The sequence below is a fragment of the Salvia splendens genome, chromosome 4 (assembly GCF_004379255.2).
Source record: "Salvia splendens isolate huo1 chromosome 4, SspV2, whole genome shotgun sequence".
Classification (NCBI taxonomy): Eukaryota; Viridiplantae; Streptophyta; class Magnoliopsida; order Lamiales; family Lamiaceae; genus Salvia; species Salvia splendens.
Genome location: NC_056035.1, coordinates 15,185,923 through 15,200,288, shown reverse-complemented (window position 1 = coordinate 15,200,288; position 14,366 = coordinate 15,185,923). Strand labels below are relative to the sequence as shown.

Sequence of the window (14,366 nt, the reverse complement as noted above, 5' to 3'; positions counted from 1 at the left end):
AGCCTGTAGACACCCCTATGGTCCAAAACCATGGATTGCAGATGAGAGAAAATGCGAAACTGGCGGACAGGGGGAGATACCAAAGGCTAGTTGGGAAATTGATTTACTTATCTCACACAAGGCCAGACATTGCCTACGCCGTGGGAATAGTAAGTCAATTCATGCATGCACCGCAAGAGGAGCACTGGGAAGCGGCGGTGAGGATCGTCCGATACTTGAAGGGTACATCAAAACATGGACTTCTGTTCGAGAAGCATGGACACTTAGAAATACATGGATTTACTGACGCAGATTGGGCTGGCAATCCGAATGATAGGAAGTCTACTGCAGGATATTTTACCTTTGTTGGAGGGAACCTTGTGACATGGAGAAGCAAGAAACAGAAGGTGGTCGCACTATCTAGCGCGGAGGCTGAATTCCGTGGGATTAAGAGTGGACTAACAGAAGTACTATGGCTAAGAAAACTTCTGCGAGAGTTAGACTTACACTCGTCTCGAACGTGTAAGTTATTTTGTGACAATAAAGTGGCTATCAGCATTTCAGAGAACCCCGTCCAACATGATCGAACTAAACACGTGGAAGTAGACAAACACTTCATAAAGGAGAATATCGAAGCGAAGATAGTGGAACTGCCGTACGTCAAATCCGAAGATCAGCTGGCCGATATTCTTACAAAGGCGGTAAACTCGAAGATATTTCGAGAAGTGTTGTGCAAGTTGAGCATCGGAAATCCCGTCGCTTAACTTGAGGGGGAGTGTTGGAGAAGATTGCGTAATATCAGACGGAGGATACTCGAGAATCATTCTCTTACCAAAGATAGAAGATTGCAATCATGTAATTAAGCTAATTAGACTTACCATGTATAGGGATTCCTAGTATTATATATTGGTGTAATGTGTATAATGAAATCATTAAGAAAGAATACAAACCCCTTTCTACCGATACTACTTTATATCATCTTGTACTCCGTAATAATTAAGTCTATTTTTCTATGAGTAGCTAACTATTTAAAATTTTAGGGTATAAAGTAATTGACGGTAATGTGCTTTTGATTATCTTGTCTAATACTATCATATCCCTATTTTACTCCAATAACTGCTTTTGGTTTGTAAGACCAATAATTTAATGATTATTGTGTCGTTACAAGACTCGCGAGATGAGTAGTAATGTATAACTAGGACTCTAGAAATTATTAACCATTGTTGAAGTTCTTAGAGATCATAACATAGGAATGGGGTGACCGATGACAACATTATACACTTTCAATGCATATACTACTTTGAACTAAAATAGAAAAGAAAAGAAAACAAAAATAGAGCCAAAAAGTTAAAGATCATTTGTATATGATCATAAATTACATCTTTCTTCCGTCACTAATTGTCAACCGGCGATCCTCAAGTATCCTTCATCTCTTTCTACTTATTTTATTCTATGTTTTTCTCCAAAGATTTTAGTTTGTTGTCGCAGGTGTCTATCAAATTAAAATGTTATATTTAGTGTATCTTAGATCAGAGCATAAAAGTGTCATGTTATCATGATGGTGAGTATATCATGAAGCGATATTCATCTTTCTTTATGACAGCCAACCCTCTTCATCTCCTATGTTTCTTGGTGAAATACGTCATGCCGCTCACCCTCCTGGTCTTTATTTTTTCACTGGTAAGCGGACGTGGAACATTCAAATTAATCCAACTCTATTATTGTCATCGGTTTGGCAGGACGTGGACCAATATAACAAATTATCTGAGCCAACCGATGAGGAAAATGACATGCTAGATCTCGCATTTGGACACAGTGACATTTTGTCTGTGTACCTATCTTATATATATCCAATTATATGTCCCACAGATCTCGTCTAGGTTGTCAAATAATCGCCAAACCCGAACTTGATGGACTTCGTTTAGCCATACCTGCAGCTACAAGGAACTTTGCTGTCGATGGATTTAAGCCAAAACCTCATTAAATACATATTCTTGTGGATAGAAGATGAGAATAAGTCGCTTCCTGAAGAAAGATAGGAAGAAAGATGTTTTATTTACTTGATTATTTGAGAGTACGTGGAGGATACATTATATAGGACTCTAGATATAAATGTTCTAGGAACTATACTTATTGGAACCCTCCATAATAAATGTTATACACTTCCAACATGTTGGGACTCCACATCCTCTTTGGAACACTTCAATTTAGCTTTCCAACACTCCCCCTCAAGTTAAGTGATGGGATTTCCAACACTCAACTTGTCAAGTGCTTCTCGGAACGACTTCGAATTCACTGCCTTAGTCAATATGTCAGCCAATTGATCTTCGGACTTAACAAACGGTAATTCGACAATTTTGGCTTCAATGTTATCCTTTATAAAATGTCGATCCACCTCCACATGTTTAGTCCTATCATGTTGAACCGGGTTTTCTGAGATGCTAATCGCAGCTTTATTATCACAGAACAACTTACAAGGTTGTGATGAATGAAGACCAAGTTCAGCCATGAGTCTTTTTAACCATAATATCTCGGTGAGGCCACTCTTTATGCCTCGGAACTCTGCTTCTGCACTTGATAACGCAACCACCTTCTGTTTCTTGCTTCTCCAAGTGACAAGGTTTCCTCCTACAAAAGTGAAGTACCCGGCGGTTGACTTTCTATCATTCGGGTTTCCTGCCCAATCTGCATCAGTGAACCCATGTACTTCCAAGTGACCATGTTTTTCAAACAACACCCCATGGTCTGCCGTTCCTTTCAAGTATCGAACGATCCTTATGGCAGCTTCCCAATGATCTTCCTGCGGTGAGTGCATAAACTGGCTGACGACACCTACTGCATATGCTATATCTGGTCGAGTATGTGAAAGGTAGATGAGTTTTCCTACCAATCTCTGATATCTCCCCCTGTCGGTGAGCTTTCCTCCTTCACGTATTTGTAATCCATGATTCTGTATTATTGGAGTGTCGGCAGGTCTGCAATCTATCATTCCCACTTCTGCAAGCAAGTCAAGCACATACTTCTTTTGGTTTATGAAGATTCCCCGGTTTGATCTCAAGACTTCAATGCCCAAGAAGTATTTGAGGAGGCCTAGGTCTTTCATCTCGAACTCTGTGAACAAGTTCTTTTTCAATTCACCTATTTCCTCTTCATCGTCTCCTGTGATAATCATGTCGTCGACATAGATGATGAGACACGTGATCTTTCCTCCCCTTTTTTTGAGAAATAATGTATGATCTGAGTTACTCTGCTGGTACCCATATTTCTTCATTACTTCGGTGAACCTGCCGAACCAGGCTCTTGGGGACTGTTTCAGCCCATATAGCGTTCTTTTCAGCTTGCACACTTCTCCAGTCATAAATTCGTTAGTGAACCCTGGGGGAGGAACCATAAACACGGGCTTTGGTAGTTCACCGTGTAGAAATGCGTTCGTGACATCGAACTGATGGAGAGGCCAGTCTCTGTTTGCTGCAATCGAGAATAATACTCGTACGGTGTTGATTTTTGCTACTGGGGAGAAAGTCTCGGAATAATCGACTCCATACGTTTGAGTATATCCCTTTGCTACTAGTCGGGCCTTATATCGTTCGATTGACCCGTCTGGCCTTCTTTTGATAGTGAACACCCATCTACATCCCACAGCCTTCACTCCTTCTGGCAGTTTTTCTTTCACCCAAGTATCATTCCTCATCAAGGCTTTCATCTCGGTAAGCATAGCTTCTCTCCAATGTTTGTACTTCATTGCTTCTTCAGCAGTCTGCGGGATCTCCTGTTCTTCATATAATGCAGCCTCAAATGCTCGGGCCATTTTCGTCAGATTGCCTTGAACAAAGTTTGCCACTCCATATCTGCTTTTCTTTCCAATTCTCTCCGGAGAGTATCTCTTTGGAGGAATTCCTCGAGTACTTCGTGGAGGGAGAACATACCTCCCGGTATCACTGTCTACAGTATTATCCTCGGTTTCTGCAGTGTTAGTATTAACTGTAGAACTTTCCTCAGAGACTGGTTCCGGACATACCTCGGATATTGGTGAAGGAGAGTCAGATGGGCGCGGTTGAGGAGACTCTGGAGGGGCTTGCTCGGCGACAGTGACAACTGTCTCGGGTGGATCCTCAATCGAGTGGCTTGGAAGTGGCACAAACCAACTTAGACAGTCCCCATAATTACTTTCGGATGTCTCCCCCTGACTGTTAAGGTGGTGTTTATAGAAGAACTCGGTTTCAAGGAAGTCACAGTTTATGGTGGTGATGATTTTCCTAGTGTTTGGATCGTAGCATCTATACCCTTTGTGGTTGACCCCATATCCCACGAAGACACATTTGGTTGCGCAAGGGGAAAATTTGGTTCTTTCATGTTTAGGGATATGAATATAGACAGTGCATCCAAAGACTTTTGGTGGCATGCTAAGGGATTCTGGTATTTGGGCTTGTTGGGAAAGGATGTCAAGGGGGGTTTTGGTTTTTAGAATTTTGGTGGGTAGTCTGTTTATGAGGTAGATAGAGGTTGCAACGGCTTCTGGCCAAAGGAATTTTGGGACGTTGGACTCAATCATAAGGGCACGGGTCATTTCCAGAATGGTTCGGTTTTTTCTCTCAGCTACCCCATTTTGTTCGGGCGTATAAGCACAGGATGTTTGGTGGAGGAGACCTTGTTTATGAAAGAAATTGGACATAGCGGTGTTAACAAATTCCCTCCCGTTATCTGAACGAAGAATTTTTATGGTTTTGTGGAACTGGGTGTGTATCATATGGAAAAAAAGAATGAATTTGTCAATTACTTCTGACTTATGTTTCAAGAAATAGATCCAAGTCATTCTCGTGCAATCATCAATGAATGTCACAAAATATCTAAATCCACTACCCCCAATAACAGGTGCCGGCCCCCACACATCAGCATGCACTAAATCAAACATGGATTTCATACGGGTATCTGAAGGTTTAAAACTCTGTCTGTGGCTTTTGGCCAAAACACAAGTTTCACAAGAAAAATCTTTAGGTAAAGAAAAATTTGGGAACAAAAGTTTAAAGTAACCATGAGACGGGTGTCCTAGTCTTCTGTGCCACAGCCAAGCCTCCTCTTTCGTGGACCCGTGAGCCAGCATCGCACTGCCATGTTGAGCTACCCCATCCACGTAGTAGAGTCCTCGATCCTCAGTGCCACGCCCAATGATCCTCCTCGTCCGAATATCCTGTAAGATGCAGAAAGTTGGATGCATTAGCAGTGTACAATTTAATTCCCTTGTTACGTGGCTTACTGACATTAGCCGCTGAGACAGGCTAGGGACAAACAGACAGTTTGATAATCGAAGAGTAGGGGAAATTCTTATGGTTCCTGCCCCTGCTACAGTAATGAATTCCCCATTGGCAGTTCTAATGTAAGTTTTAGTAACCTCTTTAAAATTACTAAAATCAGATCTTTCTGGTGTCATAGTGTCTGTGGCGCCACAATCAAAAATCCATCCCTTCCTATCAACATTTTTTGTATTTTTTACAGATAAAGCAGCGGAAAAATTCATCAACGGTGTAAACCGATTATGTGTGGAGATATGGCTAATTGGGGGGCGTAAGTCGGACTTTCTAGGGAATTTGGGGTTGGTTTCGCAAATATCCAGATCTGGGGGGTCACATTTGGGATTATCAATAAGTGGCGGACTAAATTGCATGACTTTCATATTCTGGGGATTAAAATGCAATAAAGGGATAGATCTAGGGTTTGATCCTTGACCAAACCCGATACCTCCTATTGCTGCGCCTCCACTCCATTTCTGTCTCTCGATCTGAGTTTCCGTTCTCTCGACGAAATTTCCAACCCGAACTTCGCCGCCACTGCTGCCACCGCCATTATCACCGGGGTATTTTGGGGTACCTGGATTCGGTCCTCCCTTTGGTCCTTCTCTGGGTTGATTTTGGGGATTCCCCTGCCTTGTTTCGCCGATTCCGACGGCAGCGAACTTCGTTTGTGCTCGTGCCCTCTGTTTATCGTCCCACCATTCGGGGAATCCCACACGGAGGAAGCAGGTATCTCTCGTGTGTTTGTTTTTCCCGCAATGTGAACACCATAGCTTGGTTTTGTCGATTCTTCCTCCGTCTTGGTGATTGGCTCTGGTGGGTGGCGGTCGCGGTGGTCCTCGATTGATTGGCCGGTCTCTCTGTGCTCCGTACCCGTAGCCGATCTCCCCCGATGATGTATCGGCGCTTCCAACGCCAGGAACTTCGGTAGGTGTCGAGGATGCCGGTGGCATGATCTTCAATCGAGCCGCCTCCCTCTGGACCCTTCCGTAAGCTTCTTCGACTGAGGGGTAAGGTTCCTCTTTGAGGATATCCCTTCGAATTGTATCATACTCAGGGTTAAGTCCAGTGAGAAACTTGAATAGCCTCATGGTGTTTGAGAACTCTCGGAACTGCTTGACCCCCTTGTCGCAACAATCCACCGGTTGTTTTCGACACCTATCTACATTGATCCACAGTCCGTGGATTCGTCTGTAGTAAGTTTCGAGATCCAGACTTCCTTGGCGGAGTGCGATGGCTTTATCCTCTAGATCGTATATAAGATACGGATCTTTCTTGCCTTCGAACGTTACAGCGAGATTGTCCCAGATTGCCTTTGCGGTTTGGTGGTGAGCAAAGTCGGCAATTATGTCATTTTCGACGTTGTCGATGATCCACGAAAACACCACGAGATCAGTCTCCTCCCATTCGGCATACCCGGGGTTCTCTGGTTCTGGCGGTGGATCTTTGATGTGGGAATACCCTCCTCGGCTTCCTATCGCGACTTTCATTAGTCGGGCCCATAAAGGATAGTTCTTCCCATTTAGTTTGAATGCAACAGTGACGTGCTTGCTTGTTTTCATCTTGGATGGTTTGATTGTGGGTTTATTTTCTCCTTCGGAATCTGATCCTGACATGTTTTATGTGTAGGGATTTTTGGGCAGCCTCTTGGCCGTGATTGGTATGGTATTTGGCTTGGGATCGGTTTCAGCCTCTTGGCCGAGATTGGTATGGTTTCTTGGCTATGATGAATCTTTTCTGAGCCAGATTTTACTCTGCTCTGATGCCATGAAGAAAGATAGGAAGAAAGATGTTTTATTTACTTGATTATTTGAGAGTACGTGGAGGATACATTATATAGGACTCTAGATATAAATGTTCTAGGAACTATACTTATTGGAACCCTCCATAATAAATGTTATACACTTCCAACATGTTGGGACTCCACATCCTCTTTGGAACACTTCAATTTAGCTTTCCAACACGTAGACTGGCAATGGCTGATGATCATCAAACTGTTTCAACATTCGATGTTTTGTCGCCTTTCTGTATGTTGTATAGACGGAGAAGGCTGCGCCTCTGAGTAACTACGGGTGTTAATCAGTGCTATGGTGAAGTAAACGGGATTTCTCATTTTTTAAGGATAGCGCATAGTCACTTCATACTTTCTTTAGTTAAATGTAATATTCAAATTTATTTGTTTATGGCAGTTTCAACAAATGATTTACTAATCAGACAGCATAGAACGGAAAAAATATGCTAAATCTGTCTGCAAAAAATGTATATACGTTATTGAAGAATCAAGAGTTTAAAATAAAGAGTAAAGGTCAATTTTGGTCCTTAACATATGACCAAAATACGATTTTTGCCCAAAACATTTTGAAAAACAGGCCCATAACAAATGAAAATGTCACTGAAGTAGTCCTTTTTGTGATTCTGTCAAAAAACTAATGGTCAATGCTAATTATACAGTGGCATGACCGTTAGTTTTTTGATGGAACCGTAAAAAGGACCACTTCGACAAGGATTTCATTTGTTATGAGCCTGTTTGTCAAAAAAAGAATGTTTTGGACCAAATTCGTATTTTTGTCATATGTCTAGGACCAAAATTGACCTTTACTCTAAAATAAATCTGATTACAAAACATTGTTCAAAATGCTATACATAATTATAAACAGGTGCCACTATTACGATACAAAGAGAAGCACAAACTGAAATCCCATGAGCAAATCAGGTGTAGTAAACTACTGTACAACAAATGTATTTGTGCGCGCGTAATAAGCCTGGAAACAGGTGCTGCTAATATGACAATGTACAGAGAGTGGCTTCAACATTGGTGCAGCCACTCTTGTATTGCAGAACGGAGAGTGTGGTTAGGCACCAGATCGGAGTTTGGAAGCTTTAAGTTAGTCATGGGTGATGTATCATGCCCACTCTCCAGCCATCCCCTTAACGCTTCCAATTCATACGTAAACCCATCAGCTGCAACCACAGGATCTTGCATGATTTCCTGCACATAGCAATGGTGAAGTTAGGACAATAAATGCTAAGGTTTACACTCAGTTGTGGAGTTATGGTAGTGAAAGATGGCTTGGTTTCAAGATTCTTGGAAAAATCTATGATCAACGGTGTCTAAAAGCATATGTATATATATAAGCAGTATGTACAGACCTGAAAGATAGGACAGATGAAGTATGCCGGAATCTGTCTCTGCTCTTCAGAGCCAAGGATGGACGAACCTCCGCAGAATCTTTTCATTGGTTCGAGCACCCTCCACACCTCAGAAGCAAGTTCTGGCCGAGAACCACGGTTCTTGTCAGCACAGCTGAGGGCGAGGTGAGCTAACTGTTTTGCTTGCACGAATGGCCAGTCACCAGCTGTTGGGTCGAGTAGATCTTTCAAGTTACCGTTATCTAATGCATATTGGACTTCCTTGGTTATCCCCAGTGCAGGTCGTCCTGTTAACAACCGCAATAATATAATTCCAAAGGAATACACGTCAGACTTTGAAGTGAGCTCTCCTGTTGCGAGGAATTCCGGATCCATGTACAGAAGTGTCCCCTTTGGTTCTGTCATCCAACATAGCGTCGTGTTTTCTGATAATTCTTCATGGGGGAGCTTGCGGCATATTCCAAAATCACTAAGCTTGGAAACAAAGTTTCCATCAAGCAGTACATTGGCAGGCTTCAGATCACCATGGACAATTCCCTCAGGGCGGCAAGAATGCAAAAAGATCAGAGAAGAGCATAGCTCTGCTGCTATACAGATTCTAGTTTTCCATGGCAATGGCGGTGTATTGTTTCTGCAAGCGAGGCGATCTTCAAGACTTCCATTAGATAGGTACTCATAAACGAGGGCCCAAGCTTCCGGGCAAGCTCCTACCAAGGTGATTATGTTTGGATGCCTCAGCTTACTCAGGATATGTACCTGAAACAAGGTGTCATGAGTCCATTTAAAATTGAAATTGTGTTCATCAAATATTAACTGCAGCATTTGGGAGGCCGAGGGTGTGGGATCAGGGCAGTGGCGTACGCATAACTAACGACCAACCAACAAGACCTACAAATTATGTGCAACAACTTATCGTATGAATGAGCAGAGATCTAACAACTTACCTCCTGCTGAAATTCGAAAGGTCCTTGCGAGCTATTTGGATGCAACATTTTTATAGCTACTTGAGTATGTCGAAGCTCCCCTCGATATATACTCCCATAACCGCCTTCACCGATCTTCAAGGTTTGGCTAAAGTGTGCTGTTGCCTCTTCAATTTCGAAGAAAGAGAACTCGGAAAAGAACTGAGATACAGATGAACTTGATGCTTCCTCGGCTTGTCTTTTCCTCAGATCCCCCGCCGCCTTGAGGGCACTATCTCTCTCAACCTGTAATTCATCTCTTTCCTTTTTGTACCTCTGCAAAAGTTCAACAGCTGCATACATTTTTGGTTCCAGCTGCTCCACCATGTTATCGGAATCCGCAATTTGATGCTCTAGGGAAAGCTTCTGTTCCTTGGCAACTCTGAGTGCTTCCGTGACCTCACGGAGTTGCCATTTCATATTATCAGCTTCTTCTCTAGCTCTTGATAGTGCTTCTTCGATTTCTCTTCTGTGTCTTTGCTCCTCAACATGCATCGCGTTAGATTCTTTGGCCTACAATATAAATTCAACATGCATTAGCTTCTCTCAAGTCATTACTGATGAGAGCTTAGCTTAAAAGATTAGCAACCCTGAAAATTAGTTGGGAGGATATCACAGCGCCAAAACTAAAACTGCAATTTTTTTCTAAATCTTAACAGCTCAAGCAAGCTGATAAAAAAGTATTTGCACATGACAAAAATAATAATTTCTCCAATAAAAATTGGCTGGGATGGAGAACCAGTGCAATTAAAATGTGAATAAGCAACATAATACTTGTCTGTGTACGAAATTGATTCTTCTTTTCTGAACAAGAAACCAGAGGATAGCAGTGGTGCTTAAGACTTACTCGGCAAAAAGCATCAATGGCATCTTTTTCAGCTTTCTTACGCTTGAGTGATTCCTCATAAGCTTCTTTCCGGGAACTTTGTGCTTCCTCTACAAATTGCTCAAGCCTAGTATACAGTTCATCATCCATATTGCCATCCTGATCAAGTTCATAAACTAGTCAGAAAAACATAAATTACCTCCTGCTGAGAAGTATTTGCAAGTTCACGACACTTTGGCAACCTTTCCAGACATCCACAACCACCATATTGCATACAATTGAGGATTATTTTATATATTCATGGGAAGAGCAATGTAAACTGTGTTCGATTTGTTAGAGGCATGTAGACAATGCTGCTTATATAAGAAAATTCTATTAAACTTCAGTGAAATACTCACTATAGCACTGGATGTCACTGAAGATGAACGATACTCCCCATGGACGTGAGTGCTTGAAAGGCGGCTTACAATCGAATCATCAATTATTTCACTAGACGAACATGTAGAAAAGCGTGAACCTACTGAAGGAGTTCTCCTTGATTGGTTGTCCCAGTCAGAGTTACGTTCTTCATTCAAATTGCTATGAGGAGAACCTCTTCCCGGGCTGCTAAAGTGCATACCATTATTTTCAGACATAAACCTACGATGATTGGTTGCTGAACTTTGAAGCTCCATTTGACCCCTTTCCCCTTCAGCAAGTGAGCGTGATCTCCAGGTCTGCACAGCTTCAGAATTCGGACTTGCTTGAACTGGTGGAGAGTCTACATCTATGTTAATTCCATCTAATTTACTTTCCCTGGATAGAAATGAATCATGGAACTAGTCATCAGATCGAAGAAAACTGACAGAGACTTTCCATGCTGTGAAGGAATCTTCACTAGAAAATCAGATAAAGAACTTGATTGTCAACCAGAAATGATAGGGTTTACACTCTCTATTTAGTTCAAAAGTCAACACATGGTTTCTATACTAGGAAACAGGAATTGCAGGAGCCTCAAAATAATACAACACTATTAACATACCTTGTATAAATGCGGTTTCCTTTGCATATGAACCAAATTTGGCAGAAAGGAGGTGCTTCCAAGCGCACATGGATTGCTTTCTTAGACTTGGGCTCCTTCATTTTTCTGAAAAGTATACATAATAAAGTTATACAATCACGACAATAAAAAGAAAAACAAAGTCACGACAGAAGGTCAAGAAACTATGAAGCCAAGGGAAGATACGTCACAAGCTGCCATCACCTTCAAATGATGAGGCAGAATAGCAAATGGCAAATATTCACTAGTCATATCTCATATGATTACAAATTGATTAAGTAGGCTAGAAATTGATTAGGAAGATACATCAAAAGCTGCCATAAGATTGTAAAACTGATTCCGATTTTCTGGGCACTAAGTCCATTTGGCCAGATAATTGGCCATATAAACTATGCAGAGACATCTCCAAAATTGTGAATTTTTAGCCCTAATGACTAATGTGTACATGATCTACACAGTTCAATAAAATTCCAGATTTTTGTATTGTATAGATCAAACATGTCGCATTATACCTCGAATAAGATTTATCAGCTGCTGCTCCCATGACAAGCCATTTTATCTGATGTTCGTATATGAGCTGGACTATGCCTTTCTCAATAGAGTCCATTTCTTTGCACAGTTTCTCAGCTCTCACCTAAAGAAGAAAAAGAAATCAGAACTAAGAAGAAGTGCGCAGATGGCATTATCTCCAGATGCATGTTAAACAAAAGACCAAATTCAGTAAACAATACTCCATATCAATATAGTAAGAGCACAAGGCAGCTATGTCTATCCTAGGTTAAATATGATACAGCATTGATAATCACATGCTAAATTCCACACCAGTTGTCGTTTTAGGTATATTTTCAAGTTGTAAAGACAAAACTGGATTGCTAGAATGAAAGTTTCAGGAGAGAAAAACTTTAAGAAAGCAAAAGGACCAGTTCATACCCCTGATCGTTCACATACTCGGATATACTTGTCAATAATCTTAACCATATCTTGTCTTTCATTTTCATGATACGCGTTTACTTGATTTTCTTGCAACCTACTGATTGCAACCTTAGTACCCACTGCAAACCAATAAGCAAAAAACATAAGTCAGCCATTCATACTTGTGACCTACCAAAACAAACAAAACCATATGCAAACATTCAAACGATATTGTCGAGACGAGCCAAATGATTAGACCTCAACTAGCGTTTTTCCTCAAAACTTAGTTGAATTGCATTGTTTTGTTTCTGGGTGACATGGGCCCTTCAAAACAACATGTCATCCAAATGAAAACTACAATCATAAGTTCATAACAATGGCACGATGATAATTGCTATCATTGGAGTAAAAATAGGCATAAAAAACAGGAAAAACAAATCCAACAAAGAGATGGACATTGGTTTACTAGAAAAAAATAAACAACTCCAAACACCGAACCTAGGTGAATTTCACCCAACTACATACATAATAGTAGATAATCATCATCCAATCAAAAATACCAAAACAACTAAGAAAAGACCAATCTCTAAATCAAGAAAACGAGTACACAATGCACCAAGAAAAAGAATTATCCCATCAAAAAAAAAGGAATTTTGCAAGAAATGAATACTAACACACTGGTATTTTCTGAGCAGGTTGATGGATATGAAGAACACAAATCTTCATCCCTCTAGAATTATGCAAGGCCCACATCAGCGTCTTCTCACTCTCCTTCACATCTTTCCCCAAAGCCACATACATCATCTCCTCCCTAAGAGCCGGAGACGGCGTCGTTCTGGGCTCCAATTCTTGCACAATTTCCGGCTCACCCCTCATACTTCCTCTCAAACTCAAACGAGCCAAATCGATCTCCCGGTACCGAATTATGTTAACGGCCCCCGGAATTTCCATCACAGCCATCACAAAATCTCAAATGTTTCCATCGAAAAATAAACTATGCATTTAACATGGATGATGAAATGCCAGAACGGAAAGAGACTTTTAGTGGGTCGGATTTTAGCTTGCAGAAATGGCGGTTGCTGAAAGGGGTTACTTGTCCGGAATCATTGGCTGTATACGATTAAAAAAACAGTTAAAATAACTTGATGATGGCCGAATTTTAATTGTATGAGGTTTTATCTATAAACAAGTCGATGAAATTGTTGGGAAATTACGAAGGTTTTGTCTTGGTGAAGTGGATTTGGAGAGCAAGTCAAGCTGAATCTGTCTTGTTAATTGATCAAAAATATTAATTGATTGATGTTCAAATTACTATATTTGAGATCGTTTTAGTATGATTAAATGAATTAAGAGTTGCGATATGGAATAGTATTTTTTTATATTTAATTCTTAACTATTTTGTTTGTATTTGATTGTATTGACATCTATCTTTATATTGTTTTTTCAGTTACATTTAATCAAAATAAATACTCAAGATTACTACGTGAAAATCCATTAACAGAATACACTTCAAAATAGTTACGAGAGTAGTATTTTGTCACAATATGTGACGTATTAATGTTTTAGTAACTGGGACGGAGGGAGTATATTAGTAGTAACTTTTTGGATGCCTTTCGATAAGAATTTCATACTATTACTTTTTTTATCTCCTTCCTTTATCCTATTTCAATATAAATAAAAAAACTTTTTCAAATAGTACTATAAATTAAAAATCATTTTCAACTTAAATATCATGTATGGTTGCCTCATTATATTTTAAGCCTCAGTCTAATGGATACATTTGCTATTGGTCATGATAGCTCATGCATTATTATTTTAAAATTAAATGAGGAGAAAAATAAAATAGAAATTAGAATAGCATGGATAGAGCAATGTATCGTTTTAGGAGATGGATCAAATGGAGTGGACGTCTCAAAAAAAATGTACTGTATCAAATAGAGTAGAACGATAAGAGGAATAACTTATTCCATATAACTTCTTAAACAAACTCAATGGACCTAAGATGCTGTGTTATCATAAATATTCAGAATTAGTTATGTGGATTATAATAATGATTTGTTTTAGTCCACGTAACTGAAATTGGAAGAAGAACAATAAGAAAATAGAAAAAAAATCAAATGCGATAGCTTTAGATGGTGGCTACGGAATATATATGTGTAAAGTCAGCAAAAAGAGCTATCTTTAATTTGTCGACAGAATAATAATAGCAT

The 14,366-nt window shown here is 40.3% G+C and overlaps 1 protein-coding gene across 1 annotated transcript; it reads right to left on the bottom strand.

Moving 5' to 3' along the window:
- Positions 1-7,512: 7,512 nt before the first annotated feature.
- Positions 7,513-13,422, bottom strand: LOC121798784 (U-box domain-containing protein 33-like). Its single transcript, XM_042197963.1, has 9 exons — positions 12,831-13,422; positions 12,175-12,296; positions 11,757-11,878; positions 11,227-11,331; positions 10,604-11,000; positions 10,227-10,364; positions 9,362-9,892; positions 8,418-9,173; positions 7,513-8,256 (listed from the first exon to the last, which is right to left on the bottom strand). Exons 1-9 carry the CDS (start codon positions 13,114-13,116, stop codon positions 8,074-8,076), a joined length of 2,640 nt encoding a protein of 879 aa, XP_042053897.1. The 5' UTR covers positions 13,117-13,422; the 3' UTR covers positions 7,513-8,073.
- Positions 13,423-14,366: the final 944 nt, after the last annotated feature.

Excerpts from the sequence above, each read along its gene's own strand:
- LOC121798784 (XM_042197963.1), bottom strand. The coding sequence starts at position 13,116 with ATGGCTGTGATGGAAATTCCGGGGGCCGTTAACATAATTCGGTACCGG. Across the intron at positions 11,332-11,756 it reads GCTGATAAATCTTATTCGAG|AAAAATGAAGGAGCCCAAGT; the intron begins GTATAATGCGAC and ends TATACTTTTCAG. Across the intron at positions 9,174-9,361 it reads CTTTCGAATTTCAGCAGGAG|GTACATATCCTGAGTAAGCT; the intron begins GTAAGTTGTTAG and ends ACCTTGTTTCAG.